Here is a 26,708-nt window from a genome sequence, read left to right as displayed (position 1 = left end):
ACCTCGCTCTTACGATGGAGCTGAATGTTCTGCTACTTTGTAATATCGTCAGCGCTTCCCTGACCAGTGCTACACCTCTGCTGGCTGCCAGCGAATGGAAACCAGTCCTCAGGAGGAAAAGGGGGTTTTATGTTCTGAAAGTGAAACCGCTCGTGTTTCCATTCACTTCAAGCACATTAAAGCGATATTACAATATAAATGGTTAATTTTTCCCTTTTTAGGGCAATGAATAAAACCTGTGTTCCCTCCAGAATAAAAGCAAAGGTAAGTTATTTGTGTGTACAGGGATCCGGCCGGGAACGGTGTCCTCCGCCGGCCGGGAACGGTGTCCTCCGCCGGCCGGGAACGGTGTCCTCCGCCGGCCGGGAACGGTGTCCTCCGCCGGCCGGGAACGGTGTCCTCCGCCGGCCGGGAACGGTGTCCTCCGCCGGCCGGGAACGGTGTCCTCCGCCGGCCGGGATCGGTGGCCCTTCTATGGGAGCTGTAGTACTCGCTGCTCCCATGTACAGTGTGTAGGGAGGTGGTCACATCGATCCGGGGGAGGTGGGACCCCCTTTCTCGGGGTGGTAGATGACCCTTTGGGTGGGCTGTCGGGGGCGTCTGTGGACGGTCTGGTCGTGCTCCGGTCACATTGTGGTTTCTGCTTCCTCCCAGGAGCCATGTAATAAGCCGGACGAGGCCGTCCCCAGCTCCTCCTCGGACCCCCACGTTGCTGCGGTCAGCGTTCCGGCTGTGGTCAGGGACAGTCCTCCGTCCGTGGTGTCTACGGCTGCTGGCTCTTCGGTGTCCACTCACACTCAGGACAACTCGCTGGACGGAGACCTGATCCACAACCCTCCCTCGCTGGACGGAGTCGCCGAGCACCTGACGGCCCTTTCTGCCAGAACCTCCGGCCCGGTTTTTGAGTTTCCCGCCCCCTTGAAACCCCCTGTGCCTGAGAAATCCACCATTGTGGTGATGGTGGCGCAGGAGAAGAGGAAGCTGTGCCCACCCGTCACGTCGCAACCTTCGGCACGGTCGGGTTTCCATAAGAAGTTTATGACTTTGGCCTCAGAGAAGAAGACGGCGCCGTCCATGCCCAGTCCTAAGCCCTCAGCTGAAGCCCAGCACCAGCTCGGGCCGGCAAAGACTCAAGCTGTAAACCCGTCTGTGCCCCCCAATGTCTACCAAGCGGGCAAAGGGGGCTTCACTCACCCCATCCAAGGTGGAGGCGCCAAAGTGTCGGCACCATCGCCCTCACAGCAGCCTCTCACCCCTCAGACCAAACCACCTAAACCCCAGGCCATTCCTCCGCCATCATCTCCTACCGGCACCGGCCACAAGCTCATCGTGTCTCCAGCGTTCATGTCCAAAGCCCCCAACAATCCCGGCCCCGCTGGAGCTCAAGTCTACAGGGGAGCTGTGACCCGGCCGCCCGCTCCGCCGCACCCCCCCAACATGAGCCAAGCCCCGTCATCTGCCGGCCGTAACCCCGTCACCATGACCATGAAGATGCCCCCTCGCCCTCCCCAGAAGCTCACCCTGATGGCTCCTCAAGACTGCGGAGGAGGGACGCAAGGAGTGGCCAAGTTACTGACGTCGTCCATGGTGGGAGGAAACGCCGCCAACATCAGCGTAAGTAATGAATATATACAATTATACCGCACGGGAAACGGCAAATAACGATGGATACGCCCCCGAAATCTGTCTTTGATGGGAAGGGGTTAGACCGGGGGGTATGTTTATGGCTCATGTTGTGGTGCAAGTGATGGCCGTGTGTCGGCGGCGCGTGACGTGGAGCGGGGGATGGGATAGCCGTGTGTCGGCGGCGCGTGACGTGGAGCGGGCGATGGGATGGCCGTGTGTCGGCGGCGCGTGACGTGGAGCGGGCGATGGGATGGCCGTGTGTCGGCGGTGCGTGACGTGGAGCGGGCGATGGGATGGCCGTGTGTCAGGGGCACGTATTGTGGAGCGGGTGATGGCTGTGTGTCAGGGGCGCGTGTCGTAGAGCAAGCGGCAGCATGTCTTGTGGAGCGGGCGGTGGCCGTGTGTTGTGGAGCGGGCGGTGGCCGTGTATCAGCAGCGTGTGTTGTGGAGCGGGCGGTGGCCGTGTATCGGCAGCGTGTCTTGTGGAGCTGGTGATGGCCATGTATCAGCAGCGTGTCTCGTGGAGCGGGCGGTGGCAGTGTATCGGCAGCGTGTCTTGTGGAGCGGGTGGTGGCCGTGTATCGGCAGCGTCTCTTGTGGAGCGGGCGGTGGCCGTGTATCGGCAGCGTCTCTTGTGGAGCGGGCGGTGGCCGTGTATCGGCAGCGTGTCTTGTGGAGCGGGCGGTGGCCGTGTATCGGCAGCGTGTCTCGTGGAGCGGGCGGTGGCCGTGTGTTGTGGAGCTGGTGATGGCCGTGTATCGGCAGCGTGTCTTGTGGAGCTGGTGATGGCCGTGTATCGGCAGCGTGTCTTGTGGAGCGGGCGGTGGCCGTGTATCGGCAGCGTGTCTTGTGGAGCGGGCGGTGGCCGTGTATCGGCAGCGTGTCTTGTGGAGCGGGCGGTGGCCGTGTATCAGCAGCGTGTCTTGTGGAGCGGGCGGTGGCCGTGTGTTGTGGAGCTGGTGATGGCCGTGTATCGGCAGCGTGTCTTGTGGAGCGGGTGGTGGCCATGTATCGGCAGCGTGTCTCGTGGAGCGGGCGGTGGCCATGTATCGGCAGCGTGTCTCGTGGAGCGGGCGGTGGCCGTGTATCGGCAGCGTGTCTTGTGGAGCGGGCGGTGGCCGTGTGACAGGCCACGCGCTAAACATGTGCACGTGTCACCTGCAGGTACAGAAGACCACCGGGCCCGGACTGTTCCACCCGCCACTGACCATCCTGACCCCACCGTACAAGCAGAATGGAGGGAAGATGCCGGCCCCGACCTCGCTCAGCGTCCTCTCCGCCATCAACACCTTCCCCCTGCACGTCGTGTCCTTCACCACCGAGCCTTCACCAAAAGCCGGAGCTTCAAAAGATGCCATCGTCACCGGGCCGGCCCCGGGCACCTTCAACCACGGACTGCCGAGGAGTAAGTGCCACCGCCCAGCGCTGTCATGATCATTCTGCAGATTGTGCGCGGTGTCTGACAGCGTGCCCACCCCTCCCCCTCTCTCTATAGATATCCTGGGCGGTCTCCATCCCAGTGCAGGCCATCACTCCGCACCGATTCCCCGCCCCACCTTACCTGGACACATGCAGCCGGCAACGACAGGTACAGCCGGGGCACACGGGAGGAATGGAAACCACAGCCACTCACACGTCATACCACTCATCACCACAGGGGGCAGTGCTGCCTATAGATAATACCACTCCTCACCACAGGGGGCAGTGCTGCCTATAGATAATACCACTCCTCACCACAGGGGGGCAGTGCTGCCTATAGATAATACCACTCCTCACCACAGGAGGCAGCGCTGCCTATAGATAATACCACTCCTCACCACAGGAGGCAGCGCTGCCTATAGATAATACCACTCCTCACCACAGGGGGCAGTGCTGCCTATAGATAATACCACTCCTCACCACAGGGGGCAGTGCTGCCTATAGATAATACCACTCATCACCACAGGGGGCAGTGCTGCCTATAGATAATACCACTCCTCACCACAGGGGGCAGCGCTGCCTATAGATAATACCACTCCTCACCACAGGGGGCAGCGCTGCCTATAGATAATACCACTCCTCACCACAGGGGGCAGCGCTGCCTATAGATAATACCACTCCTCACCACAGGGGGCAGCGCTGCCATAGATAATACCACTCACCACCACAGGGGGCAGCGCTGCCTATAGATAATACCACTCCTCACCACAGGGGGCAGCGCTGCCTATAGATAATACCACTCATCACCACAGGGGGCAGTGCTGCCCATAGATAATACCACTCCTCACCACAGGGGGCAGCGCTGCCTATAGATAATACCACTCCTCACCACAGGGGGCAGTGCTGCCTATAGATAATACCACTCCTCACCACAGGGGGCAGTGCTGCCTATAGATAATACCACTCCTCACCACAGGGGGCAGCGCTGCCTATAGATAATACCACTCATCACCACAGGGGGCAGCGCTGCCTATAGATAATACCACTCCTCACCACAGGGAGCAGCGCTGCCTATAGATAATACCACTCCTCACCACAGGGGGCAGTGCTGCCATAGATAATACCACTCCTCACCACAGGGGGCAGTGCTGCCATAGATAATACCACTCCTCACCACAGGGGGCAGTGCTGCCATAGATAATACCACTCCTCACCACAGGGGGCAGTGCTGCCTATAGATAATACCACTCCTCACCACAGGGGGCAGCGCTGCCTATAGATAATACCACTCCTCACCACAGGGGGCAGCGCTGCCTATAGATAATACCACTCCTCACCACAGGGGGCAGCGCTGCCTATAGATAATACCACTCCTCACCACAGGGGGCAGCGCTGTCTATAGATAATACCACTCCTCACCACAGGGGGCAGCGCTGCCTATAGATAATACCACTCCTCACCACAGGGGGCAGTGCTGCCTATAGATAATACCACTCATCACCACAGGGGGCAGTGCTGCTCATAGATAATACCACTCCTCACCACAGGGGGCAGTGCTGCCTATAGATAATACCACTCCTCACCACAGGGGGCACTGCTGCCTATAGATGATACCACTCCTCACCACAGGGGGCAGTGCTGCTCATAGATAATACCACTCCTCACCACAGGGGGCAGCGCTGCCTATAGATAATACCACTCCTCACCACAGGGGGCAGTGCTGCCTATAGATAATACCACTCCTCACCACAGGGGGCAGCGCTGCCTATAGATAATACCACTCATCACCACAGGGGGGCAGTGCTGCCTATAGATAATACCACTCCTCACCACAAGGGGCAGTGCTGCTCATAGATAATACCACTCCTCACCACAGGGGGGCAGTGCTGCCTATAGATAATACCACTCCTCACCACAGGGTGCAGCGCTGCCTATAGATAATACCACTCATCACCACAGGGGGCAGTGCTGCCATAGATAATACCACTCATCACCACAGGGGGCAGTGCTGCCTATAGATAATACCACTCATCACCACAGGGGGCAGTGCTGCCATAGATAATACCACTCATCACCACAGGGGGCAGTGCTGCCTATAGATAATACCACTCCTCACCACAGGGGGCAGTGCTGCCTATAGATAATACCACTCCTCACCACAGGGGGCAGCGCTGCCTATAGATAATACCACTCATCACCACAGGGGGCAGCGCTGCCTATAGATAATACCACTCATCACCACAGGGGGCAGCGCTGCCTATAGATAATACCACTCATCACCACAGGGGGCAGTGCTGCCTATAGATAATACCACTCCTCACCACAGGGGGCAGCGCTGCCTATAGATAATACCACTCCTCACCACAGGGGGCAGCGCTGCCCATAGATAATACCACTCCTCACCACAGGGGGCAGCGCTGCCATAGATAATACCACTCCTCACCACAGGGGGCAGTGCTGCCTATAGATAATACCACTCCTCACCACAGGGGGCAGCGCTGCCTATAGATAATACCACTCCTCACCACAGGGGGCAGCGCTGCCTATAGATAATACCACTCCTCACCACAGGGGGCAGTGCTGCCTATAGATAATACCACTCCTCACCACAGGGGGCAGCGCTGCCTATAGATAATACCACTTCTCACCACAGGGGGCAGCGCTGCCTATAGATAATACCACTCCTCACCACAGGAGGCAGCGCTGCCTATAGATAATACCACTCCTCACCACAGGGGGGCAGTGCTGCCTATAGATAATACCACTCCTCACCACAGGGGGCAGTGCTGCCTATAGATACCACTCCTCACCACAGGGGGCAGCGCTGCTCATAGATAATACCACTCCTCACCACAGGGGGCAGTGCTGCTCATAGATAATACCACTCCTCACCACAGGGGGCAGCGCTGCCTATAGATAATACCACTCCTCACCACAGGGGGCAGCGCTGCCATAGATAATACCACTCCTCACCACAGGGGGCAGCGCTGCCTATAGATAATACCACTCCTCACCACAGGGGGCAGCGCTGCCATAGATAATACCACTCCTCACCACAGGGGGCAGTGCTGCCTATAGATAATACCACTCCTCACCACAGGGGGCACTGCTGCCATAGATAATACCACTCCTCACCACAGGGGGCAGTGCTGCCTATAGATAATACCACTCCTCACCACAGGGGGCAGCGCTGCCCATAGATAATACCACTCCTCACCACAGGGGGCAGTGCTGCCTATAGATAATACCACTCATCACCACAGGGGGCAGCGCTGCCATAGATAATACCACTCCTCACCACAGGGGGCAGTGCTGCCTATAGATAATACCACTCCTCACCACAGGGGGCAGTGCTGCCTATAGATAATACCACTCCTCACCACAGGGGGCAGTGCTGCCTATAGATAATACCACTCCTCACCACAGGGGGCAGTGCTGCCTATAGATAATACCACTCCTCACCACACGGGGCAGTGCTGCCTATAGATAATACCACTCCTCACCACAGGGGGCAGCGCTGCCTATAGATAATACCACTCCTCACCACAGGGGGCAGCGCTGCCTATAGATAATACCACTCCTCACCACAGGGGGCAGCGCTGCCTATAGATAATACCACTCCTCACCACAGGGGGCAGCGCTGCCTATAGATAATACCACTCCTCACCACAGGGGGCAGCGCTGCCTATAGATAATACCACTCCTCACCACAGGGGGCAGTGCTGCCTATAGATAATACCACTCCTCACCACAGGGGGCAGTGCTGCCTATAGATAATACCACTCCTCACCACAGGGGGCAGTGCTGCCTATAGATAATACCACTCCTCACCACAGGGGGCAGTGCTGCCTATAGATAATACCACTCATCACCACAGGGGGCAGTGCTGCCCATAGATAATACCGCATCCATCTCACACGTCATACCACTCATCACCACAGGGGGCAGTGCTAGATATTAATAAGCATTTCTATCTCCGTCCAGCAGATGGTGCACACACTCACAGCAAAGGAGCTGTGCCTTCCCAAGTGAGACCCAGCCGGCCCAGTAACCCCTGAGGACGCTCCTTCCCGCTGCTTCTTATCTTGGTATATGATAATATAAAGAATATATATATATACTGTGTATACCGCCACGTCCTCTGTGGTATATGCAGCGGTGGTTGGCATCCCGTACAGGTGATGTCATCCCCATCCCCTCTACATGGGGGCAGCGCAGTGATGCACGACATCCTGGGAGGATCCTGGGAGCAGAAGCAGTATGGACCATAGTCTTCCACGTGGTGACAATCCAGGAGCCGGCGATCGGTATCGCCCCCTAGAGGCACTTACAAAAACTGACTTTTTTTTTACTTTTTCCCCCTAAATTTTGAGACTTGTGCATTTTACTAAATTTTGGCCGGGTCCTGTCAATCATTGCTTTCTCGCAGTCAGAGGAAGTCTGGACGTTCCGGGGCTCGCGCCTTTGCACTAGTTTTGTACGGTTCTGCTGCGGTCACGTTGGCACTTTGGCGTGTGTGGTGGCTCCGTTTTTTTTTTTTTTTTTGTAGCTTTTTGATAGTGGTTTTGATATTTGATTTGCTGTAGATAAAATACGCCAGAGTTTCTCGCTGCCGTGCTAAAATCCAGGCATTTCTTAAAGGGGCAGTCCAATTTTTATATATATAATTTTATGCTCAATAGTTGTACAATCTGCTTGCTGTCAGTGAACAGGGAAGATTCGTATTGACTGACCTAAGACTGAACCTAATCGTGACCGGGTCCTGCTTACACAGCTGCAGTGCGTTTCAGTGTATCAGCGAGATATTAGTCAGACGAGGCTGCAGACCAATTGGTACAAAGTATTCCTTACATTGACACATTGTAACAAATTGCTGCTGTGCCTCTATATCTAAGCAAGTATGTTCCCAGTACCTTGACAGCAAGCAGAGATCTTGAATTTGAAAGGGTTAAAGATGAATATTGTCGGATAGTTCTTGTAAATACGAGCAATTTAGCAATTTACTGCTTGTAAAAATTTCCATCCATTCTTAAGATATTAGCATTTTTCTTTTGTTTACAGCTGGTTGCCTTGGAGACCGACCACCGCTGCTAGCCGGCAATAAGTGCAAATGCTAACAAGCTCTTTTCTAAGTGATGGTTTGAAGCTGGCCAGGATCGCTGGAGAGCGTTATTACTGCATAACCCCACTCAGTGCTTACATGCTAGACTGCAGCGGTGGTTGGTTACCGAGGTAACGAGAAGTAAACATTCTAGACTATAGTGGTCGGTTTCCATGGAGACCGACCACTGCTGATAGACAATAAAATGTACAAAATGCTAACAAGCTCTTTTCTAAGCTGGCCAGGATCTCTGGAGAGCGTTATTACTGCCTAACCCCACTCAGTGCTTACATGCTAGACTGCAGCAGTGGTCGGTCACTGAGGTAACGAGAAGTAAACAACATTCTAGACTACAGCAGTGGTCGGTTTCCATGGAGACCGACAACTGCTGCTAGCCAGCAGAAAGTGTAAATGCTAACGAGCACTTTTATAAGCCGGCCATGATCGCTGGAGAGCGCTGTTACTGCCTAATCCCACTCAGGGCTTGCATGCTAGACAGCAGCAGTGGTCGGTTACCGAGGTAACAAGCCATAAACAAAGGAAAACTTTTAATATCTTCAGAACGGATGAAAATTTTAGCAAGCAGTAAATTGCAAAACTTCTCGTTTTTACATGTACTATCCAACAAAATCAATCAATGAAGATGAGGAGTAACCCCTTTAAAGTGATTAGGGGGCCCCTTGTGACAGAGGCCCCCCACAAATGATGTTCAGTTATGTCACAATACATGAGATCCAGAAAATCCTTTCAAATCCACTAAGTGCAAAGTTTTGGAAAAAGAACAATCTGATGACCAGCACCGCCCGCCGAGAGGAAGACGAGCGGATGACACTCCGACCGTCCTCACATTCCCTTTCAACATTAGTAATCAGATTTTTTTTCTTTTTCGGTGGAGACCCCCTTTAAATACATTCCCAAACTCTATTTTTTTTTTGTGTGTGACTTCCACGTTTTCTTCCGCCATTAATATGGTGGTGAATGTCAAACCGCGCGTTTCTTCGTCCATCTGGGCCTTCAAAAGAATAAAGTCCTGCCGCGTATGGGGCGAAGAGTAAATAAATGGGTTCACAAAGATTCGGCCAGCGCCTTTACTTTATCCATCACCAACAGGACCCATTTGGAGGAACAGCTGCCTAAAGGGTATGAAGACTTTTGCAACCGATTTTATTGCTCCAGCAGGAGGACTGCAGGATCAGACTACACTAGGTTGGTTTTGGTTGTAGTCTGTCGCCATGGGAACACATAAGCCTTGCTGAGAGCTGCGTGCAGAAAACGGTACAATTTTTTTAGATGCCTTGGAGCAATATAAAGATAGGTGGCATAAGTTTACACACCCTGTATACAGATATTCTTTATTTTTCATTGCAACATTGTTTTGTTTTGTTTTTTGATGCAAGAAAGTTTACACACCCTGTACGCAGATATTCCTTATTTTTCATTTAATCTTTTTGTTTTTTCTTTTTTTTTTTCCTGATGTTACTTAATATGCAGCATTTAGTTTTTTTTTTCCATGGACTACAGAAAGTCATCATACCCGTGTGAATACTAAACCAAAACGCTAATTTATACTATGAACCGGTTTGTTTTTATAGCTTGTGCATACACAAAAATTCTCTTAATCTGCCATCAGTGGGTCTTGATAAGAGATTCTGGATTATTGGACTTGTGTAATGACAGATATTGTAAGGGAAGGGAGGCTGTTTGGATTATGGATTATCAAATGCTGGATTAAAGAATGTGTACCTGCACACGCACGTGTCCTGAGGGTCGGATTAAAGGATGTGTACCTACGCGCACACGTGTCCTGAATGTCTGGATTAAAGGATGTGGACCTGCGCACACTCACGTGTCCTGAGGGCCGGATTAAAGGATGTGTACCTGCACGCGCACACACGTGTCCTGAATGTCTGGATTAAAGGATATGTACCTGCGCACGCACACGTGTCCTGAGGGCCGGATTAAAGGATGTGTACCTGCGCACGCACACGTGTCCCGAGGGCCGGATTAAAGGATGTGTACCTGCGCGCGCACACGTGTCCTGAATGTCTGGATTAAAGGATGTGTACCTGCGCACGCACACGTGTCCTGAGGGCCGGATTAAAGAATGTGTACCTGCGCACGCACACGTGTCCTAAGGGCCGGATTAAAGGATGTGTACCTGCGCACGCACACGTGTCCCGAGGGCCGGATTAAAGGATGTGTACCTGCGCACGCACACGTGTCCTGAGAGCCGGATTAAAGGATGTGTACCTGCGCACGCACACGTGTCCTGAGGGCCGGATTAAAGGATGTGTACCTGCGCACGCACACGTGTCCTAAGGGCCGAATGCCAGGGTGCACCACCACTAGGGGGCGCCGGCGTTTCATTCTTCATACACAAGAAGCCGAATTTCGACTGCACTGCTCCAAAAATTTGGGGTCCCGTTAGTGGCTCCTCCAGATTTGAAACAGGAGTCTGAAATAAAGGGCTTGTTTTGTGCAGGTGTCCGCCATCGCATGACAGAGGTGGCCATATTTTTTTCCTGTTCATCGTGCTTTACTGCTGCTGCAAAACACACACACACACACGCTTACGATTAGGAACCCTAACCGCTCAGGGTTTTCCCATAATCCGGTCCGTCGTTCAGGGCTGAATTTTTTTAGTTTCCCCGTAAATACAAGAGACCTGGGATCGGTGGTGGGGGAGGGGAAGTTTTATATGTAATTATGCCGGTGCTGAAATAAATTAATCTGTAATTTTGTTTTTCTGGAAGTTTTGGCATTTTTTTGGTGTGAATGATCCGATCAGTCAACGACAACAAGGCCGAGCGTTCAAAACCACCGCATCTTTTATTTAGCGTTTATCATAAATAAAATACATTTTCCATATATATATTTTTTTTCCCTTTTTCCCCCCCACTCAGAAATATATGAATAGATTCAGAAACCAGGATTCGAGATTGTGGCTGAGGACCACGTTTTTTTTTTTTTATTATTTGTCGTGTCGGGGGAAGGGTTAGTAAGGCACCACGGTAGATGTGTAACAAGACAGAGCATGAAAATTGCTATCTAAAACCATATACCAAAAAAATGACATATATAACGTTTATATATAGAAGATTTCTATTCCATCTTTCACGGCATAAAAGGAGAACGCTTCTGTGGTTTGGCTTTGTACTACAATCTCGACTTTTCAGTGCATGTTCCTTTAAGAGATGCTTCGGCGTGAGAATACGTTGCCGTTGGGAGAACGTTATCTACGGCTTCCATAGAACGTCCTTTGTCCGGACGGGACAAGGAGGGTCACCCGCGACGTCACGGCACTATTTCGGCAACATATCTCCTGCACACGAGTCAACCAGAAGCGTAGAAGTTCTGCTATCGATGAAGGCAACAGACCAAAGGGCAGCGATATCTGGTTTAAAGTCTTACGTCTTTGGGCTCGATAACCCCAAAGATTACTTCTTCCCGGAAACTAAGGCTGCAAATTCTTGGATGGGCATCTCTTTGTTGAGGTAACTGTCGTACTGACGTCTGGTGATTCGCCCGCTCCGCAAAGCGTCTTCGATGTTGAACTTTTTGCCCGACTTCCTATCGTGGATCACAGAGGAGTCGCCGTTTGGCCCCTTGATAGTGGTTTCTTCCCAGTCACATTCTTGACTCTGTAAGTTGACGAACATCTTCCAGTCGATGAGACCCAAGTTACGAGCTTCTTCCGGCGACATCTCTCTGCCGGTATCTGGGTCGATGACCACGATGGAACGTCGTAGGTGGTTCTCTCTCTGTTCCCTTTTGATTTGCATCGTGTCCAGACGTTTCTGAAGCTGTTCGATTTCCGTGTCTTTGTCTCGAGAGATCTGCTTCAGTCCCTGAAGTTCTTGTTCCAGGGCGGATAAGCGAGAGTCGAGGTTGGTGCCACTGTCCACCTGAGTTAAGCTTCTCAGACCTTGTGCCTCCTTTATGGTGATCTCAATCTCAGACTGCAGATGGCGGGCCTCCAGCTGGAGACCTTGCTTGTCCATCTGAAGCTTGTGGACTTCTTCCCTCAGATATTCAAGCTCTTTGTTTGATTTGGAGTTGCTAAACTCTAACTCAGACAGCTGAGCTTGGAGACGGTCAACATCCGATTCCAGTTCCATTCTGCGCTTTCCTTCTTCGTCCAACACAGCCTTGAGCCTTTTTATTTCAAGTTCCGTCTCTGGATCCTTCTCTACCTCTATCTTCTCTGTGAAGACCACCTTCTCCTTCACGTCCATCTTCTCCAGAGTTACAAGTTTCTTTCTTAGCGCATCCAGCTCGGTCTCAAGAATCTGCCTTCTGTGTTTTTCTTCTTCTACTTGAAGCTTCAGCAAATTATGTTCCTTCTCTTGTTGAGGGTCTTGTTGTAGGACCACTTTTTGCTTCAAGGTGACTTTTTCTTTGGTCTCTATCTCCCTTTGTTCCAGCTCGTTCAAACGGATTTTCAGACGCTGGATTTCTAGTTCTGCCTCTCGTCTGGCCGCTCTCTCTCTTTCCAGTTCTTCCAGCTGACGTTCCAGCTCGGACTTCCTCCGTTGTAGCTGTCGCAGCTCATCTTGCAGTTGATCCTTCTGCTTCAACTCACTTTCAATATTCTTTGATAAACTATTAACCTCGGACTTCAGTAGAGGGTCTTCTTCATATTTCACAACCTCCTGTTGTACCACCTTCTCTTTAACCTGCGAGAGCTCTCGTTCTTTCTGTCTGATCTTGTCTTCTTGGGCCATTCTTTCCCGTTCGAGATCCAGGCGCTTCTTTTGCTCTTCAGCCAACGTGGCTCTCAAACTTTCTACCTCATTCTTGGTGGCAGGGTCTTCCCGGTATTGCAAAACTTCCTGAACTACCTCCTTAATCTGTACTTGAGGTTTGGTATCAATCCAACTCTGAATCTCTTGTTTGAGCTGAGTGATCTCTAGCTCTGATCGTTCCACCACTCTCGTCTTCTCCAAGATCTCTTGGCGAAGTCTTTCCAGCTCCGTTATGAGCTCTGGATCCGTCTTGTGCTTTATGACTTCTTTCGTTATTTCTTTCACTTCTACCTGTGGGCCACGGGATTTTATGGTCGTTAGTTCATTCTGGAGAACCTTGACTTGCTCCTCAGCAGATCGGTACTTCCTTTCTTGCTCAATAAGTTCAACACGTAAATTGGCCAACTCGCTCTCGGCCTTGGGATCTGGCCGAATGATTTCACGTACTTTTTCCTGGACAACAACCTTCGCGTTTTCTTCTTCCAAGATGGTTATCTTCCGAATCAGCTCATTCTTCTCACGTTGGGTTATACGTATCTTTGACATCTCGTCTTCGTACTGCCGGCGGAGATCGGCCACCTCTCTCTCGCTGGCGTGATCCTTTTCAACCTTCAGCACTTCCTTTACGGTGATTTTGCCTTCGGCCATGGCTCGCTCTTTTTCTAAGCGCTTCAGTTTCTCCTGGAGCAGCTGTAGCTCCTCTTCGTCTTTCTGCCGCAGAGAATTTTCCCTTTGCATGTTCTCTTGAAGTGTCCTGTATTCTGAGGCCAGCTGAGGATCGTTTTGAAGCTTCACCACTTCTTTCTCAGTAACTTTCTCCTGCGGCTTGTTCTTCTCTTCCGTCAAGATGTAAATTCGCTCCTTCAAGTTAGCAATCTCATTTTGCTTTGTTCCCTTTTGCCTCTTCAGCTCCTCAAACTCTTCTTTGAGTCTTAGGAACTCTTCCTGCTGCTCCTTGTCCTTTTCAATCCTTAAGACTTCTTTGACAATATATTGCTGTCCGCCGTCCTTCTGCTCGTACTCCAGTGATCGTACCTTGTAGCGCAACGTGTTCAGTTCATCCTGCAGAGCCTTGTTTCGGCGCTGTTCTTCTGAAACCTTTTCCAGGACCTTGTGGTACTCCTCTTCCAGTTGTGGATCTGGTACTTTTTTCAAGGTTTCTTTCTTGACTATGGTCTCCTGAGGTTTTTGATTTTGAAGGAAGATGATCTCTTCCTGAGTGCTCCTGATCTCAGATTCCAGTTGCTGACGACGTTGGGCTTCATCATCCAACATCTTTTTGATCTTCCAGGTCTCTTCCGCGGGCTTCTCGGATCGGGTCATCTGCATTGACTGCTGCTGCACTTCCACCTCCGGTTGCTGTCGATAAAATAGATATGACCTGGTCAGTCACCAATAACACAACATCGTAGAAGTTGGAAACTTGATTATTTCACATCTTACCTGCCGTAAAAGACTTTGGGCAAACTCCAGGGATTGCAGCCTCTGTTTGTTGACCGCACTGGCCTCTGTGAATCTGGCGGATAAATCTGCCGCCTACAAGAACAAGAAACTATCAATCAATACATGTTAAGTCATGCCCATAGCATGCACTTGTCTGAGCGATATACCGTATTTTTCAGATTATAAGATGCACTTTTCCTCTCAATGTGCGGTCTTAAAACAATGGTGCCCAAAGTCGGCGCATGTGCAGATGGAGCTCTCAGCTCAAGATCTCATCTGCGCACGCGCCACCTCCAGCCCATTGATCTTCGAGCAGCGAACTTAAGGAAAATGGCACATAAGTAGATGAGATCATGTCTTGTGATTGAGCCGATAGCTCAGTCTACGCACACGCCGACTTTGGGCGCCTTTTCTTTGAAGCCCGCACCGTTGACATTCAGGACAACGGCCATTGCCTCACCGCCCGCAGCTCAGCAGAGCCCATCAGCGCCGCCGTCTGCAGCGAGTACCTGAGACACCCACTAAAGCAGATGGGCAGCTCTACCCACCGCTGCTGCCCAACCCTCTGGTAAGACACCACCGGATTATAACATGGACCCCATTTCCCCCCCCCCCCCCGTTTTCTCTAAATTTGGGGTGCGTCTTATAAAATGAAAATGGGGTAGCTATGTGCAAAAATGTGAATGGCTCTACTTAAAGAAATGGTGCCCTCTAGTGGCTGACAAAAGAAAAAATTTGTAGGACACCAAATTTAGTCTCACGCACCTCTTCCTTGACTTTGTTTGCTGGTGACAGCACCCTGGACCTCCGGGCGTAGGTATTCCTGCGGTTCTCCATATCCAGAACAGACTTCAGCTTCTCCGAATCAAGTTCATAGTCCTAAAATAGGCAAAGAGGAGACCCAGGTCACATCAAGTTGACCAAATATCTCAAAATAGGTTGATTGAACTGGCAGCGAAGGACGTTGAGAGGTGAATCCACGATCCAGAAGTTCTTACCTTCACTGCTTGTTGGTACTGCTGGGCGCTACTGGTCACATGGTCCATGTCTTGCTCCCGATCTGTTATCTCAGCCAAGAGAAGCTGCAAGGAAAGCGTGGAAGAATGATTACTGGTCCTTAAAACCACTCATTTTATTTCTTTTCACTCCGGGTTTGTCTTTTACCCTTTGGTTCTTCAGCTTGGTTTCCACTTGGTTGACGCTGTCCGTGTCCTTGGGCTCATAGTTTGGCAGGTTGCGCAGCCAGCCATCGAGCTGGTCGTAGCTGTTGCGGTAGTTGCTATAGGCCGTTTTGGCTTTCTGCAAGCCCTGAGACCTATACGAGAGAAGTCGTATAAGCTTTGCCAACAATTTACCGTGATCTCTGATGGCTTCCCGATGCTCACCTGCTCTGGATCTGCTGGTCGAGTTGCGAGTAACGTTGGTTGAGTTTGGACACCTCGCCTTCCTGACGCTCAATATCCGGGCAGTGCTCCTGGAAGCGATTGGTGAGATTTTGGCAGCTCAGTTTACTGTTGTGCAGGTTTTTCTCCGATTCGGCGAGGACACCTCTTCCCTTCTGGAGCTCAGAGCTGATTGACTAGAACGATGAAGAAGATGAGAAATGTCCACCACAATCCATACATCTATATATCATTTATGGACACTGGGAAAGAAGTCCACCACAATCCATACATCCGTATATCATTTATGGAAGCTGGGATAGAAGTCCACCACAATCCATATATAATTTATGGAAGCTGGGATAGAAGTCCACCACAATCCATACATCCGTATATCATTTATGGAAGCTGGGATAGAAGTCCACCACAATCCATATATCATTTATGGAAGCTGGGATAGAAGTCCACCACAATCCATATATCATTTATGGAAGCTGGGATAGAAGTCCACCACAATCCATATATCATTTATGGAAGCTGGGATAGAAGTCCACCACAATCCATACATCCGTTTATCATTTATGGAAGCTGGGAAAGAAGTCCACCACAATCCATATATCATTTATGGAAGCTGGGATAGAAGTCCACCACAATCCATACATCCGTATATCATTTATGGAAGCTGGGATAGAAGTCCACCACAATCCATATATCATTTATGGAAGCTGGGATAGAAGTCCACCACAATCCATATATCCATATATCATTTATGGAAGCTGGGATAGAAGTCCACCACAATCCATATATCATTTATGGAAGCTGGGATAGAAGTCCACCACAATCCATACATCCGTTTATCATTTATGGAAGCTGGGAAAGAAGTCCACCACAATCCATATATCATTTATGGAAGCTGGGATAGAAGTCCACCACAATCCATACATCCGTATATCATTTATGGAAGCTGGGATAGAAGTCTACCACAATCCATACATCTATATATCATTTATGGAAATTAGGGATTGGTTGTCCCACTTCGGTAAACACCATAAGAACAGATTTATCATTACCTTGAGATGCCAGATCAAATTGAAAAATCGGTGACCATCGAAAGTCTAAACTATGTCTTACCGACAATTCCTGCAGCTTCTTATCCACGGCTCGGGGGTCTTCTGGCGCAGTGTCGTCCTGGCACAGCTTGGTCTCATACGTGGAGAGGAAGTCCTTGCTCTTCTGCAAACTTCCCTCCAGCTGATTAGATGCCTGAATCCTAGAAATCAGAGACAAGTCAACAAGAGCTGCTACCCGGTGGTATTCTTGCACCCGATGAGCGGCTTCTTCATCGTGCAACGACGTTGCCCAATAAGTCCATGGTATCGGCTTTGCTGCCACTTACTTGTCCTGAGCGGAGTTCAAGAGATCGTTAACCCTTTCATACTTCTTGTTGGTCTCGTTGATTTTGCTTCGGAGGATGGGAGCGCTGGAGGTTTCTGGGGCCTTGGACAGATAGACCTCGCACTCCTGCACCCGCTGAGACTTCTCGGGCGTGATACGCTGCACATTGTTTGCAATGTTCTGCAACAAAACACAAATTACCCCGGTGGTCGATCGTTACAGGGTATGGAGGCGGCTTTCATGGTGTCACTTTTTAGAGGACTTTCCTGTAAATCTGCTGCTTACCTTGAGTTCATTCAGCCTGTCTGAGGAGTCTTGCACGGCCCGGTTCTGCTCCAGAGGAGGACGCAGGTAGGAGCTGATCCCTTTCTCCTGTCTGTCCAGATCAGTGATGATTCGGTCCATCCCAGCAAGCAGCTGCCGGCCCTGGGTGTCCTGGGCATTGGTGGTAGCTGTGGATAATGGAGCAGAAACACCTTGAATTGGAGCCACCAGGTATCAAGTACATCAACATTTGAGGTTATTGAGGAATGTGAGAACCAAAACCAGGATAATTATCCAAATCCGTGACATCATTAAATATAAGGACTGGGTGAAGGTCATCAGGGGACGAGGACCAACCGCGAAATTCAGGAAAGGTTTCCCAGGTCATAGTGCAGCGGTGCCATTTACTGAGGGGCCAGGTGACACCCCCTTGGGTTATTTATGACAAGTCGTCCCAGCCACCGCAGAGATTATATATCACAGGCGCCGAAGCTGGCAGCAAAATACCGGCAGCCACTCAAGTGTCTGATAATTTACACACCGGCCCGCGGTCACAGCTCAGTGCTGGAGCAGGGAAAATGGACGAACGTGAGGATGGGATGTCTAGACGACTGGGTCATCTCCAAAACAGAGGGTCTTGTGGGGTGCTCCCGCTATATGGCGGGTCTTGTGGGGTGCTCCCGCTATATGGCGGGTCTTCTGAGGTGTTCACGGTATATGTCGGATCTTGTGCGGTGCTCGCGGTATATGGCGGGTCTTGTGGGGTGCTCCCGGTATATGGCGGGTTTTGTGGGGTGCTCCTGATCCAACAAAACAACTGTAGTGTACAGATTGCTGAAAAGATTCTGCAGGCTGTGATAGGAAAGTATCGGGACCTGCAGGGCATGGCACCTGTGCCGGGTGTGGGGACGCGCAGGGCATGGCACCTGTGCCGGGTGTGGGGACGCGCAGGGCATGGCACCTGTGCCGGGTGTGGGGACGCGCAGGGCATGGCACCTGTGCCGGGTGTGGGGACGCGCAGGGCATGGCACCTGTGCCGGGTGTGGGGACGCGCAGGGCATGGCACCTGTGCCGGGTGTGGGGACGCGCAGGGCACGGCACCTGTGCCGGGTGTCGGGACGCGCAGGGCATTCCCCACCTGTGCCGGGTGTCGGGACATGCGGAGCATCGCACCTGTGCCGGGTGTCGGGACGCGCAGGGCATTGCACCTGTGCCGGGTGTGGGCCTGTGGACCAGTCAGATGAGGTCCACTAGACTGTAGATTCCCTATTGGCGCCTCCACTTGTCTCGGATAATGATCGATGAAGAATGGAGAACATAAGAAAACATACTGGAGCGCCCCCTGTGGTCTCACATATCATGCGTTTCCCGGCTGCCCGCAGTGCAGATTACATTACATAATAGCTGCCGGCCCGGTGCAGCGTCCGACCATCTGTGCTCTGCACATTATCAGATTATTCCAGCCGTCTCCTAATACCAAGGAGTGAGTCACAGCAGGCGGCCAGGCACACTGATATTGGGGGACACTGGTTGGTGTGTGGCTCCAGCAGACGGCCGTGCACACAGATATTGGGGGACACTGGTTGGTGTGTGACTAGCAGGCAGCCGTGCACATGGATATTGGGGGACAGTTGTCAGTGTGTGGCTCCAGCAGGCGGCCGTGCACATGGATATTGGGGGACACTGGTTGGTGTGTGGCTCCAGCAGGCAGCCGTGCTCATTCGGATATTGGGGGACACTTGTCGGTGTGTGGCTCCAGCAGGCGGCCATGCACACACGGATATTGGGGGACACTTGTCGGTGTGTGGCTCCAGCAGGCAGCCGTGCTCATTCGGATATTGGGGGACACTTGTCAGTGTGTGGCTCCTGCAGGCAGCCGTGCTCATATGGATATTGGGGGACGCTTGTCGGTGTGTGGCTCCAGCGCTCTTCACTAACCTTTGGACTCTCGCTTGAGATCCTCGCAGCGCTGGACTAACGCGTTCTTACAGCCGGCCGCCTTCTGCTTTGTGCTCCGGTACTGGTTGGCCGTGCTGCGAGAAATATCACAAGGAAGGGTCAGATAGAAGGCCATGGACGGGGCGACTCCACCCTTGTTATAGCAGTCACCTATATACTTATTATCACTAATCTTACAATTCACCCCTCCCCCGTTATAGCCCCTCCCAGTTGTCAATGTTCCCTGATAACAGCCATGGATGGATGATGTGCTTTCCCCTTTCCGCCAACAGCTCACCTCTCTGCCAGCGTCAGCGCCTCAGGGTCAGTAGGGGGGATGGTGAAGCAAACTCCCGGTGACACCAGCTTCTTCCCGTTGCTGTCGGTCACCTCCCATTTCTCACCCCTGTTTGCCTTTAGGGTGTACTGAGCCCCTCTGGTAATCTCACCCTAGAAGACACAACACATTCGTATTGGTAGGATTCCCCAGCCCTTGGCGATAGGATGGGACCTGCCAATGGTGCAGGAACCCCCGATGATTGGCGGCATCTTCTTCCATAGATGCTGCTCACCTCATCAGAGTAGAAGTCGCACACGGCCTCCACCGGGATGGGCTTCAGCGGTGTCTCCCGCCGGAACTTCAGGGGTACGACCTGGTGACTGCGCTTCTGTAAGGAGCGGACCACCTCATCATACTTATCCAGAGCCTTATCCTGGTCCTAAGAAGGAGCACAGTCCTGATGTGAAACCTCTACTGATACCAAATCTGGACTCATGTTCTTCATTGATTCATTCTTCTCCATCATTATTCCATCCTTCATTCCCCTCCATCCCACCCTCTCGCCCGTCTCACCTCCAGCTCCCGTAGCTGAGCTTCTATCTGGTAGCTGTCCTTGAAGTCGGGGTTGTACTTGTGCTCCAGGTCGCTGTCCACCTTCTTCAGCAGGTCTTGGGTGTCTTTTGCGTCTCGGTAATACTGGATAGAAGACAGAGTCAATGTCCCTGTCCATAATAGAAGCCCAGACTATGCCTGTCCTCTCGAGAGGCTACCAGGCGGTGACCCTGGTCTAGCTCTTTGGTTTCCATTCTTACCTGGTGGTAATCCTCCATGTGTTTCAGGTGGCTTTCCTCACAGATCAGGAGGTTGAGGTATTCCTTCCAGTCGGCGTGTACGGCCTCCATGTGAGCCTGGGGTAAGACAGAGCAGAATGGGCGTGTACTCATCTGTATCCTACTATGTGGTTGTGGACAACATGTATCGTGGGGAATAGCTTTCCTCTTCAGCTCCTTGGACGTCTACGACTATAGATAGAGGTGGTCGGAGAAGACGCCACTGTCATGGCAACAACTCTTACCAGTCACCACCCCACCCCAACTCACGATCCATCGTGCCTTCCCATACCCATGATGGGTTACAGAACCATCTTCTTCAGATTACCATGTTCTCGGTCACCGCTGAAGATGGAAGGATGGAGCTTTTCTGTCCCCGGCCCTCAGTGGATTTTCCTCATGGCCCGGCCTATAGACTGACTTACCTCTATGGGGACTTTGGCCGGATGTCCAGCCGCCAACAGCTTATCTCCTTCCTCCTGCAGTTTGTTGATTTCTTGTTCTTTGGCCTCCAGACTTCTTTGGATGAAATTCTGTTAAAGAACAGAGATTAGATTGGGATCGGTCGTGGTGCAGATTGAGCTGAATTTAGGTAGGTGGAATACCAGGGTCGGCAATGTTCTCCTATAGGTTGCGGTGTTTAGGGCAGTATCTGGGACAGCGGTGGTCTCCTGTAGGTGGCGGTGAGTAGGGGAGTATCGAGGTATGCGGTGGTCTCATGTAGAAGACGGTGTGTAGGGGGGAGTATTAGTATCGGCAGTGTTCTACTGTAGGTGGCAGTGTAGGGCAATATCTGGGTCGGCGGTGTTCTGTAGGCTGCGGTGTGTAGGGCAGTATGGTGTTCTGTAAGTGACAGTATCTGGGTCAGCGGTGGTCTCCTATAGGTGGTGGTGTGTAGGGCAGTATCAGGGTCGTCAGTGTTCTTCTGTAAGTGGCGGTGTGTAGAGCAGTAGCGGTGTTCTCCTGTAGGTGTCGGTGTGTAGGGCAGTATCTGGGTCAGCGGTGTTCTCCTGTAGGGGGCGGTGTTCTCCTGTAGGGGGCGGTGTGTAGGGCAGTATCTGTGTTCTCCTGTAGGGGGCGGTGTGTAGGGCAGTATCTGTGTTCTCCTGTAGGGGGCGGTGTGTAGGGCAGTATTGGTGTTCTCCTGTAGGTGGCGGTGTGTAGGGCAGTATCAGTGTTCTCTTGTAGGTCCGTATCTGGGTCAGCGGTGTTCTCCTGTAGGGGGCGGTGTTCTCCTGTAGGGGGTGGTGTGTAGGGCAGTATCGGTGTTCTCCTGTAGGGGGCGGTGTGTAGGGCAGTATCAGTGTTCTCTTGTAGGTGTCGGTGTGTAGGCCCGTATCTGGGTCAGCGGTGTTCTCCTGTAGGGGGCGGTGTGTAGGGCAGTATCGGTGTTCTCCTGTAGGGGGCGGTGTGTAGGGCAGTATCAGTGTTCTCTTATAGGTGTCGGTGTGTAGGGCAGTATCGGAGTCAGCGGTGTTCTCCTGTAGGGGGCGGTGTTCTACTGTAGGGGGCGGTGTGTAGGGCAGTATCGGTGTTCTCCTGTAGGGGGCGGTGTGTAGGGCAGTATCGGTGTTCTCCTGTAGGGGGCGGTGTGTAGGGCAGTATTGGTGTTCTCCTGTAGGGGGCGGTATGTAGGGCAGTATCAGTGTTCTCTTGTAGGTGTCGGTGTGTAGGTCAGTATCAGTGTTCTCTTGTAGGTGTCGGTGTGTAGGGCAGTATCTGGGTCAGCGGTGTTCTCCTGTAGGGGGCGGTGTGTAGGGCAGTATCGGAGTCAGCGGTGTTCTCCTGTAGGGGGCGGTGTTCTACTGTAGGGGGCGGTGTGTAGGGCAGTATCGGTGTTCTCCTGTAGGGGGCGGTATGTAGGGCAGTATCGGTGTTCTCTTGTAGGTGTCGGTGTGTAGGGCAGTATCGGGGTCAGCGGTTTTCTCCTGTAGGGGGCGGTGTTCTACTGTAGGGGGCGGTGTGTAGGGCAGTATCGGTGTTCTCCTGTAGGGGGCGGTGTGTAGGGCAGTATCGGTGTTCTCCTGTAGGGGGCGGTATGTAGGGCAGTATCAGTGTTCTCTTGTAGGTGTCGGTGTGTAGGTCCGTATCTGGGTCAGCGGTGTTCTCCTGTAGGGGGCGGTGTGTAGGGCAGTATCGGTGTTCTTCTGTAGGGGGCGGTGTGTAGGGCAGTATCGGTGTTCTTCTGTAGGAGGCGGTGTGTAGGGCAGTATCGGTGTTCTTCTGTAGGGGGCGGTGTGTAGGGCAGTATTGGTGTTCTCCTGTAGGTGGCGGTGTGTAGAGCAGTATCAGTGTTCTCTTGTAGGTGTCGGTGTGTAGGGCAGTATCGGAGTCAGCGGTGTTCTCCTGTAGGGGGCGGTGTGTAGGGCAGTATCGGGGTCAGCGGTGTTCTCCTGTAGGGGGCGGTGTGTAGGGCAGTATCGGGGTCAGCGGTGTTCTCCTGTAGGGGGCGGTGTGTAGGGCAGTATCGGGGTCAGCGGTGTTCTCCTGTAGGGGGCGGTGTGTAGGGCAGTATCTGGGTCAGCGGTGTTCTCCTGTAGGGGGCGGTGTGTAGGGCAGTATCGGGGTCAGCGGTGTTCTCCTGTAGGGGGCGGTGTGTAGGGCAGTATCGGGGTCAGCGGTGTTCTCCTGTAGGGGGCGGTGTGTAGGGCAGTATCGGGGTCAGCGGTGTTCTCCTGTAGGGGGCGGTGTGTAGGGCAGTATCGGGGTCAGCAGTGTTCTGTAGGTGGCGGTGTTCTCCTGTAGGGGGCGGTGTGTGTCACCACAGGTCGGTACTCGCCTCGTACTGCCTCCTGCGGCTGATGTAGTCGGTGTTGCGGTCGCTCCAGTCGTACTCCATCCGTTCCTTCTCCTGCTGGTCCAGCCAGTACAGCTCGTTGGTGCAGCGCTGCATGTAGTCCTGCAGGGTGCCCAGGTCCCGGTGCCGTTTCTGGGAGGCGCTCTGCCGGGGAGAGTGGAGAGGGGACATTGTAGAGCGGACAGTATCGGGGGTCTCGAGTCATTACTGACATCCGCTGATGGCTCCTTACCAGAAGTTTTTGGTATTTCACTTGCAGCCCACTGATGTACTCCTGCGGATAAAGGGGAACAGCTTGTGAGATTATGGGGGTGGCAGTAGTGCGATTCTATCCGGGGTGGTATATATGGCTGACCTTGTCCGTGTCCTTGTTCACATGGTCTCCGATGGCCTTCACCTCGTTGTGGAACATGTTGTGCTCCATGATCTGGTTCTCTAGGTTGGGCAGATCGGTGGCGAATGTGGCGCTGTTCAGCTGGTCCTGGAGACGGGTGACAGGTTACATACCGCCTGTATGACGCCCGCGCTCCCCGGTAATCTCCACCACTCACCATCTTATCATCAATGACTTTGCCCCAGTTGACTTTTGGAGCATCCAGAATGGCCACCTTCTGGTTGTAAATCTGGTCGTGCTTCTTCTTCTGGCTGTGCAGCCGCTCCTTCAGCTGCCGGATGCTGGAAAAACGGAGAGATAAGCGGTCGTCAAGATCAGCGGCATCAACTGTGACCCGGGGATCCCAAAAAATGACACCTCGTCCTCCTGAATAATGTGATGGGACCTGGGGCCGGGGAACTTACATCATACAGGACTCAGTGGACACAATATTATACAGGACCTGAGGCCGGGGAACATATTAATATTATACAGGACCCGGGGCCGCGGGACCTTACATTATACTGGACCCGGGGCCGGGGGACCTTACATTATACAGGACGCTGGGCCGGGGGACCTTACATTATACAGGACCCGGGGCCCTTACATTATACAGGACCCGGGGCCGGGGGACCTTACATTATACTGGACCCGGGGCCGGGGGACCTTACATTATACAGGACCCGGGGCCCTTACATTATACAGGACCTGGTGGACACAATATTATACAGGACCTTGGGCCAGGGAACATAATATTATACAGGATCTGGGGTCGGGGGGGGGGGGGGGGGGACCTAACATTACACAGGACCTGGGGGACATAATATTATATTGGGCCAGGGGGACCTTACATTATACAGGACCCGGGGCCCTTACATTATACAGGACCTGGTGGACACAATATTATACAGGACCTGGGGCCAGGGAACATAATATTATACAGGATCTGGGGTCGGGGGGGGGGGGACCTAACATTACACAGGACCTGGGGGACATAATATTATATTGGGCCAGGGGGACCTTACATTATACAGGAGCCGGGGCCGGGGGACCTTACATTATACAGGAGCCGGGGCCGGGGGACCTTACATTATACAGGACCCGGGGCCGGGTGACACAATATTATACAGGACCCGAGGCCGGAGGACCTTACATTATACAGGACCCGAGGCCGGAGGACCTTACATTATACAGGAGCCGGGGCCGGGGGACCTTACATTATACAGGAGCCGGGGCCGGGGGACCTTACATTATACAGGACCCGGGGCCGGGTGACACAATATCATACAGGACCCGAGGCCGGAGGACCTTACATTATACAGGACCCGAGGCCGGAGGACCTTACATTATACAGGACCCGGGGCTGGAGGACCTTACATTATACAGGACCCGGGGCCGGAGGACCTTACATTATACAAGACCCGGGGGACCTTACATTATACAGGACCCGAGGCCGGAGGACCTTACATTATACAGGACCCGGGGCCGGGGGACCTTACATTATACAAGACCCGGGGAACCTTACATTATACAGGACCCGGGGGACCTTACATTATACAGGACCCGGAGGACCTTACATTATACAGGACCCGGGGGACCTTACATTATACAGGACCCGGAGGACCTTACATTATACAGGACCCGGGGCCGGGGGACCTTACATTATACAGGACCCGAGGCCGGAGGACCTTACATTATACAGGACCCGAGGCCGGGGGACCTTACATTATACAAGACCCGGGGGACCTTACATTATATAGGACCCGGGGCCGGGGGACCTTACATTATACAGGACCCGAGGCCGGAGGACCCTACATTATACAGGACCCGGGGGACCTTACATTATACAGGACCCGGGGGACCTTACATTATACAGGACCCGGGGCACCTTACATTATACAGGACCCGGGGCACCTTACATTATACAGGACCCGAGGCCGGAGGACCTTACATTATACAGGACCCGAGGCCGGAGGACCTTACATTATACAGGACCCGAGGCCGGGGGACCTTACATTATACAGGACCCGGGGGACCTTACATTATACAGGACCCGGGGGACCTTACATTATACAGGACCCGGGGGACCTTACATTATACAGGACCCGGGGGACCTTACATTATACAGGACCCGGGGCCGGGGGACCTTACATTATACAGGACCCGGGGCCGGGGGACCTTACATTATACAGGACCCGGGGCCGGGGGACCTTACATTATACAGGACCCGGGGCCGGGGGACCTTACATTATACAGGACCCGGGGCCGGGGGACCTTACATTATACAGGACCCGGGGCCGGGGGACCTTACATTATACAGGACCCGGGGCCGGGGGACCTTACATTATACAGGACCCGGGGCCGGGGGACCTTACATTATACAGGACCCGGGGCCGGGGGACCTTACATTATACAGGACCCGGGGCCGGGGGACCTTACATTATACAGGACCCGGGGCCGGGGGACCTTACATTATACAGGACCCGAGGCCGGGGGACCTTACATTATACAAGACCCGGGGGACCTTACATTATATAGGACCCGGGGCCGGGGGACCTTACATTATACAGGACCCGGGGCCGGGGGACCTTACATTATACAGGACCCAGGGCCGGGGGACCTTACATTATACAGGACCCGGGGCCCTTACATTATACAGGACCCGAGGCCGGAGGACCTTACATTATACAGGACCCGAGGCCGGAGGACCTTACATTATACAAGACCCGAAGCCGGGGGACCTTACATTATACAAGACCCGGGGGACCTTACATTATATAGGACCCGGGGCCGGGGCACCTTACATTATACAGGACCCGGGGCCGGGGGACCTTACATTATACAGGACCTGAGGCCGGGGGACCTTACATTATACAGGACCCGAGGCCGGGGGACCTTACATTATACACGACCCGGGGCCGGAGGACCTTACATTATACATTACCCGGGGGACCTTACATTATACAGGACCCGAGGCCGGAGGACCTTACATTATACAAGACCCGAGGCCGGGGGACCTTACATTATACAAGACCCGGGGGACCTTACATTATACAGGACCCGGGGCCGGGGGACCTTAAATTATACAGGACCCGAGGCCGGAGGACCTTACATT

At 52.8% G+C, this 26,708-nt stretch overlaps 2 protein-coding genes across 3 annotated transcripts in view; one reads left to right on the top strand and one right to left on the bottom strand.

Annotated features, from left to right (window-relative positions):
- The window catches only part of UBN1 (ubinuclein 1), a 65,842-nt gene extending 54,944 nt beyond the window's left edge, over positions 1-10,898 (top strand). The window contains exons 14-18 of one of the 2 annotated variants that reach the window (XM_075318429.1): positions 222-264; positions 655-1,614; positions 2,791-3,031; positions 3,122-3,214; positions 7,030-10,898. In XM_075318429.1, coding sequence (XP_075174544.1) covers positions 222-264; positions 655-1,614; positions 2,791-3,031; positions 3,122-3,214; positions 7,030-7,103 — 1,411 coding nt within the window. In that variant the 3' untranslated portion in view covers positions 7,104-10,898. The remainder of the gene's footprint in view (positions 1-221; positions 265-654; positions 1,615-2,790; positions 3,032-3,121; positions 3,215-7,029) is intronic. The other variant, XM_075318430.1, reaches the window with a different exon arrangement.
- Positions 10,899-10,956: 58 nt separating this feature from the next.
- Positions 10,957-26,708, bottom strand: part of PPL (periplakin) — a 60,002-nt gene continuing 44,250 nt past the window's right edge. The window contains exons 4-22 of the mRNA XM_075318428.1: positions 23,772-23,895; positions 23,576-23,701; positions 23,453-23,494; positions 23,203-23,364; positions 20,849-20,956; positions 20,406-20,501; positions 20,167-20,289; positions 19,886-20,032; positions 19,612-19,763; positions 19,314-19,408; positions 17,397-17,563; positions 17,113-17,291; positions 16,848-16,986; positions 15,720-15,913; positions 15,499-15,649; positions 15,333-15,416; positions 15,100-15,213; positions 14,335-14,427; positions 10,957-14,250 (exon numbers count right to left, since the gene is read on the bottom strand). Of these exons, the coding sequence (XP_075174543.1) occupies positions 11,584-14,250; positions 14,335-14,427; positions 15,100-15,213; positions 15,333-15,416; positions 15,499-15,649; positions 15,720-15,913; positions 16,848-16,986; positions 17,113-17,291; positions 17,397-17,563; positions 19,314-19,408; positions 19,612-19,763; positions 19,886-20,032; positions 20,167-20,289; positions 20,406-20,501; positions 20,849-20,956; positions 23,203-23,364; positions 23,453-23,494; positions 23,576-23,701; positions 23,772-23,895 (4,963 nt within the window). The 3' untranslated portion in view covers positions 10,957-11,583. The remainder of the gene's footprint in view (positions 14,251-14,334; positions 14,428-15,099; positions 15,214-15,332; positions 15,417-15,498; positions 15,650-15,719; positions 15,914-16,847; positions 16,987-17,112; positions 17,292-17,396; positions 17,564-19,313; positions 19,409-19,611; positions 19,764-19,885; positions 20,033-20,166; positions 20,290-20,405; positions 20,502-20,848; positions 20,957-23,202; positions 23,365-23,452; positions 23,495-23,575; positions 23,702-23,771; positions 23,896-26,708) is intronic.

This window comes from Anomaloglossus baeobatrachus, chromosome 7, assembly GCF_048569485.1.
Source record: "Anomaloglossus baeobatrachus isolate aAnoBae1 chromosome 7, aAnoBae1.hap1, whole genome shotgun sequence".
NCBI lineage: Eukaryota > Metazoa > Chordata > Amphibia > Anura > Aromobatidae > Anomaloglossus > Anomaloglossus baeobatrachus.
This window is presented reverse-complemented; position numbering and strand designations above follow the sequence as displayed.